Source organism: Citrus clementina, unplaced genomic scaffold (genome assembly GCF_000493195.1).
Source record: "Citrus clementina cultivar Clemenules unplaced genomic scaffold, Citrus_clementina_v1.0 scaffold_1, whole genome shotgun sequence".
In the NCBI taxonomy this organism is placed as follows: domain Eukaryota; kingdom Viridiplantae; phylum Streptophyta; class Magnoliopsida; order Sapindales; family Rutaceae; genus Citrus; species Citrus x clementina.
In genome coordinates, this window is record NW_006263303.1 from 28,527,147 (window position 1) to 28,533,595 (window position 6,449).

The 6,449-nt window shown below is 38.0% G+C and overlaps 1 protein-coding gene across 1 annotated transcript; it reads left to right on the forward strand.

The window, feature by feature from the left end:
* Positions 1 to 742: 742 nt before the first annotated feature.
* On the forward strand, positions 743 to 4,027 carry LOC112095509 (glycerophosphodiester phosphodiesterase GDPDL7). Its single transcript, XM_024177541.1, has 9 exons — positions 743 to 933; positions 1,024 to 1,317; positions 1,416 to 1,528; positions 1,632 to 2,142; positions 2,280 to 2,318; positions 2,452 to 2,733; positions 2,829 to 2,974; positions 3,096 to 3,579; positions 3,708 to 4,027. The coding sequence occupies exons 1-9, from the start codon at positions 780 to 782 to the stop codon at positions 4,007 to 4,009; spliced, it is 2,325 nt and encodes a 774-aa protein (XP_024033309.1). The 5' UTR covers positions 743 to 779; the 3' UTR covers positions 4,010 to 4,027.
* The last annotated feature ends 2,422 nt before the right edge of the window (positions 4,028 to 6,449 follow it).

Sequence of the window (6,449 nt, forward strand, 5' to 3'; positions counted from 1 at the left end):
TCAAATTGAATACAGGTTCAGATTGAAGGTGCAGTTTGAAAAACCCGTTAAACCGTTATTTGTGTTTGGGCTGTAAAATATGATTTTTTTTCCCGCGGGAAACACACGAAGGAACAAGGAAGGGGGAAAAGAGGAGCCAAATTTAGTAAACAGGAGAAACAAAATTTCCCTAAACAAAGAAACTGCCCATGCATTGTCCAAAGCTATTAATGCGTGAAATGTAAGGCAGGAGTTACATTAGACAGAGAAATTTCCCCTGCTTAATCAATTCTCTCTCTTTCTCCTTTTTTTTCCTCTTTCTTTATTTTCTTCTCCATCACATTCCCTAGAAAGTTTATTTGCCAACCTTTCTGCGAAACTGGGTAGGGAATGTTGTGTTGATAATTAAATTGTCAAAGTTTCAAGTAAGTTCTTTCAGGATTTTATCTAATTTTCATTTTTTTTTCTTCCATAATATTTTTATTCATCCAATATTAGGAACCCATATTCTTTGTATTGAAAGTTGCTAAAAGACAATTAAAGAAAAAAGAAGGAAAGAAAGATATTAATCGTTCGAAAAGTAATTTTTCCGTACAAAGAGTTGCGAGTCCTAATTAACCCCCCCCCCCCCCCCCCCCCCCCACCAAAAGAAAAAAATGAAGGTAACCTCATTAATCTGTTCACATTTGTATATGCATGTATCAGCAGCATATTCAAGAATGGAAACACTTCCATAATGCTGTTTTTCACGTGCTTTGATCATAATCAGGATTAATCAGAAGACGAAGAAGAAGAAGAAGATGATGATGATGATGAAGCAGCTGGTTATAGTTTTCCTGTTGATCCGTGCAAGTGTAGCACAGAATCGTAGGGATACCGGCCCAGCACCGGCTGGGGATCCCGTTCCAGCACAACAGTATATCCCTCCTCCAAAGAACTGGCTAACTCTAAACGGTAAAAAGAATACATGACCTTGTGTTTATCATTGTTGCATTCGCAGATGTGTTTTTTTTCCTTTCCCAATTTGGAGTTGGGTGCATGCAGGATCTGAGCCTGTTGTGATAGCTCGTGGGGGGTCGTCGGGGGTATTCCCGGAATCGAGTTCTTTGGCGTATATAATGGCAAAGTCAAATTGTTTGTCCAATGCGATAATGCTATGCAACCTTCAGTTTTCAAAGGATGGACTGGGAGTTTGCCTCTCTGATGTCAGGCTTAACAATATTACAACCATAAATGGCGCGTTTAAGGATCAACAAACGACCAAAAATATTAATGGAAATAACGTCAGAGGCTGGTTCTCTGTGGACTACACCCTCGAACAGTTAGGGCAGTTATATCGTAAGTCACCAAAAAGATTAAATAATGCTAATGGCAAATTAATTCATACTTAATTATCATTTGAGACTCATGAGTGGAGTACCACTCTTTCTTTGCAGTGGTTCAGAATGTGTACACCCGATCAGAAGCATTTGATAATACGCAGCCAATCCCCACTCCAGACACGATCGTAAATTATGATGGAGTCAGCAACCTTTGGCTGAATGTTCCAGTTATTTAACTTTTCACCCTATACTAAACACTCCTGTTTTTCAATTTTCCAGAAAAAAAAGGGAATATTTAGTTTCACTTATTTGCTTGCTCTCTTTTTGCAGTATGACCTGTTTTATTCGCAACACAATATCAGTGCTGCAAAGTATATCACAGAATATCTTCAGAAATTAATTAGTAACGTGTATTACATTTCATCTCCTGAGATTGGTTTCTTGAAGACTATGGGTAGGAAGGTGGACCACAACACCACAATGCTTGTCTTCATGGTCCTAGAACCTAATGCAGTTGAACCTACAACGAATCAAACCTACGGTTCTATTCTCAAGAATCTTACAGCAATCAAATCATTTGCATCAGGCATTGTTGTCCCCAAAAGCTACATAATTCCCGTTAACAATAAAACCAGATATTTGGAGCCGGCAACTACTCTTGTGACCGATGCTCATAATGCAGGACTACAAGTATATGCTTCTGGTTTTGCAAATGATATTTATTCAAGCTATAGTTATAACTTTGAGCCCGAAGCTGAGTACCTCACGTTCATTGACAATTCCCAGTTCGCTGTTGATGGATTTATCACAGACTTTCCTACTACAGCAACAGAAGCCATCGGTGAGATTGATATACTTTTCATTGTCTATAGCCAAAGAAACCAAATTTGAGCCATTAGAACAAGAAGAATACAACTGCTGCAATCTAAACCTAGGCTCCAACTGATTTTAATTTTTTTTTCCCCCTAATGGATGCAGTGTGCTTTGCACTTACCAACCTCAACGAAACAAGGAAAGGTAAAACACTAGCTAGTCCTATTGTTATCTAATTAAAGCTTATTGTGACATCCATATTATGACATCAACTAAAATTGATAGAAATTAATAGAAAGTGAAGAGGATAAATAATATAATTCTATACTTTTTGCAGATAGACCTTTGATCATAACTCATAATGGAGCAAGTGGGGTTTATGCCGGCTGCACTGATCTTGCTTATCAGCAAGCAGTAGATGATGGAGCTGACATAATTGATTGCACTGTCCAAATGTCCAAGGAAGGCGTTGCTTTCTGTTTGGAATCACCAGACCTCATAGGAAAAACAACTGCAGCAACAGTTTTCATGTCTAAAGCAACCAGTGTTCCTGAAATTCAAAAGGAAAGAGGAATCTTTTCATTTGATCTCACATGGACTGAGATTCAATCCTTAAAGCGTAAACTTCTTCTCTTACAAGTTAGCTAGCTTGAGTAATTGAGAAATAATCACCTAGTCCTCTGACTTAATAGCGCCAAATATTTGTTATTTCAGCTCAAATCTCCAGCCCTTTTGACAAATCTAATCCTCCCATCATAAGAAATCCAGAGGCCAAGAACAAGGGTAAGTTTGTGACCCTTGACGGATTTCTGGAGTTCGCAAAGACCAAGGCAGTTTCTGGAGTTTTGATCAACATCAATGTAAGGAGCATATGTACACACACACACACACACGTTTGCTAGCTCATTGACAAGTTCATAATCCCGCGGGCGTCAGCATTATTAAAATGTAACAAATTAAATCTTTGTTTGTCATGATTAGAATGCTGCTTACCTAGCATCAAAGAAGGGCCTTGGTGTTGTAGATGCAGTGACCAAAGCTCTGAGTAATGCCACCTTTGACAAGCAATCCACTCAGCAAGTCATGATCCAATCAGATGACAGTTCAGTGTTGTCCAAATTCAAAGATGTCCCAGCTTACAAGAAAGTGTTGCACATTAGAAAGGAAGTAAGTGCAGCACCAAGGGAAGTAGTAGAGGAAATCAAGAAGTACGCTAGTGCAGTAACGGTCACAAGAACTTCTGTCATTTCAACAACCGAAAGCTTTACTACAAATGCTACCAACATTCTAAGGGATTTGCACAGTGCAAATATCTCAGTATATATTTCAGCTCTGAGGAATGAATATTTATCAATTGCATTCGATTACTTGGCAGACCCCCTCATAGAGGTTGCCACTTTTGCTCAAGGAGTAGGTGTAGATGGTATAACAACCGAGTTTCCAGCCACTGCAAGCAAATATTTCAGTGAGTGTAGTGTTGTTTCAAACTTATATTAAAAATACAGAATTTGCCTATATAATAAAATAAATATGGTCTTTAAATTATATATACACACACATGTATGTAACATATATTGCTTTGCATGCTTGCAGGAAGCAAATGTTCAGACGATGTGGAGAAACAGGATTTCAGAATTCTGCCTGTTGTACCTGGTGAACTATTGGATGTGACAGATCCGAAAACTAGGCCAAATATAATCTATCACCCAGCCTTGACTGTTGCAGATATTGTTCGTCCACCACTGCCACCGGTGACCCCCGTTTCTCAGTCCGCTCCAGGCAGCAGCGGTCTTGTGGCTCCTGCGCCACAAGGCGGAGTGCCCACAAATGTTGCCAATATTGGTCTTACATTGGCAGCAATCATGCTCTTCTGCTTGTTATCCATGGGACATTAATTAAACTAAAAACACACTGAAATAACTTCTTCTTCGCCCACTTTTTTTAAAGTTTAATTCTGTGTTCAAGTTGTTCCCTCCCCTGAGCCCTAAACTAATAGGTTATCATTATTTTGTTACTGTGTCTGTGAGATATATACGCACTAGTATAAGTATTGGGACAATGAAATTCACCTCCTAATAGAAAGCCTATTGATCGCATTCACAGCCCCCACCAGAAGCTGCTGCCTATGCCAAGAGAGGCTGATTGTTTGACTTTGAAAACACATAATCATCACATTCACGCCCTCATTCCATGCTGAAATCACTGGCTTCGCTTAGCAATCCGAGACAGCAAGACAGCAAAGCCTCATTCTTAGAGGAAAACCAGAAATAATCAAGAAAATATCTGAAATGCTCTCATATAAAGATATTTGAGGAAAATTAAAAAAAAGCACAAATTGGAAAAGTATTATAAATCATTCACTCCTGCCATTTGCAGATTACTTTGTAATACATCAAAATGTGAACTTTATTAAACTTTTTTTTTCTTCTCTTCTAATGAAAATTTTGGAAAATCCTTTCTTTGTTAAATAATAATACAAAAATATTATCAGTAACTACTTACTCTAGTCTTCCTTTATTTAAAATAAAACAATAGTCTAAAACCGGCAATTTGCACCTTTTTTTTTATGGGGTTGTTTGTTTAATTGGAAAAACTTCTTAAACCAGTACAAAATTTAAAAAGAAGCCAGAAACTCCAAAAAGAGGGGGAAAACACACACACACAACAACATTAGTAGTAGAAAGAGAGGCTCAGATTCAGACTTGGCTCAGACACCAATGGCTGCAACACAGAGAAGTCTCTGGATCGCCCCGCCATAAAACGGGCTCTCAAGTATCAAGGGCTGATCCAAAGCCTGAAAAACATCGTCACAGCCATTTGTCTATTTATTTATTGTCAGAAGAAAGAGAAGCAGCAGAAGAAGATCATTTGCGCATACATATACATACATACATACACATAGAGATGATCATAGCCAATTTTGGCAATACTCAGTAAAAAAGTTCCAATTTTTCTTTGTGGGTGGAGGCTCAAGATTCAATTTTTTATCAGACAAGATGGAAACATTACCACCATGGCTGCAATTTCAGAGACACCCAGAAGCTGCCTCGCCATTATAAGGAGTAAAAGTTTCTCGTTGTCTGATTTATTTGACTTTGTAAAAACATCATCACAGCCTCATCACATGATTTTGAGAGAGAGAGAGAGAGAGATTGTTAGTGTAAGTGATATGGTAAAATCGCTGGCTTCGCTTAGCAATCAGAGTATCAGAGATCTCTCTCTCACTCTCTGAGAGCAAAGCCTCATTCTAAAGGGAAACCAGAAACAAAGAACAAGACAAACAAAAACATGGGGTGATGCTATTGCTAACCCCAACTATGAAGAATGACTACGAGTTCCTATAAAGTCTTTAGGTTGGGAGTTGGGACTCGGAACTTGGGACTTCCACTATAAAAAAATTAAGCGCTTCGTAACTTAGCTTGATCGTTTATGTTACAATGCTTATTAATGTTTTTCTTATTATTTAGATTTTTTTTGGGTGTTTTTTAAAAGTTCTCGTGAAATTTAACCTCTAGAGTAGATTATATTGTTTGACACTGTCCGGCGAGTAGATTACCACTCAGGCAGAGGCTAACACGCAAGTGGGCTTGGCCCCCTCTATATTGAGTCTGTGCTCCAAATTTTTTTTACCCTCTTCAATTTTATTTTTTCAAGTGCATGAGAGAGGACAAAGGTTTCTTGTTTACTGCATTTGCGTCTAAATAATAAAGGAAACATTGGCAGCAGTTCTATAAACCCAAAGTGAATTGTGAAAGGCAAATCAAGTCGATATGAAGAGGGAGTATTAACAGCAACTAGTTTTCAGAATCCTCAGCTCCATTTAGAAATTAGAGTAATAGAAACCACGCTTTCTCATGTAAAAATTAAATTCAACAGTAACATGTTTAATGTCATCTATTGACAATTTGTCCATTTTGGGTTTTAAATAAAACTCTGCCAGCAATTCCCGATTAAATTTTGCCAATTTATGAACTTATTTCGGTTCAAATCCTCACCAAATTTCAGTACCAACCAAAATCATCATTAGAAACAAACTAATTTACTCCGACGAAAACAATCGCTGAATCAAAACAAAACACAATCAACGAAAATATATATTGTTTGTATGTATGTATTGCAAATTTGTTTTTGTTTTTTTTTTTTTATCCAAAAAAAAAAAAAGCGCAGAAAAAATAGAGGCACAGATTCAGGCTTAAATCATACAGAGAGAGGAATGAACCGCCAACGGCTGCAACACTGGAAAGTTCCCGGGTTGCCGCGCCATGAAACGGCCCTCTCAGAGCCCGAAAACAACATCACAGCCTGCCCTCATGTAACAATAGATTGTGAAAGGAT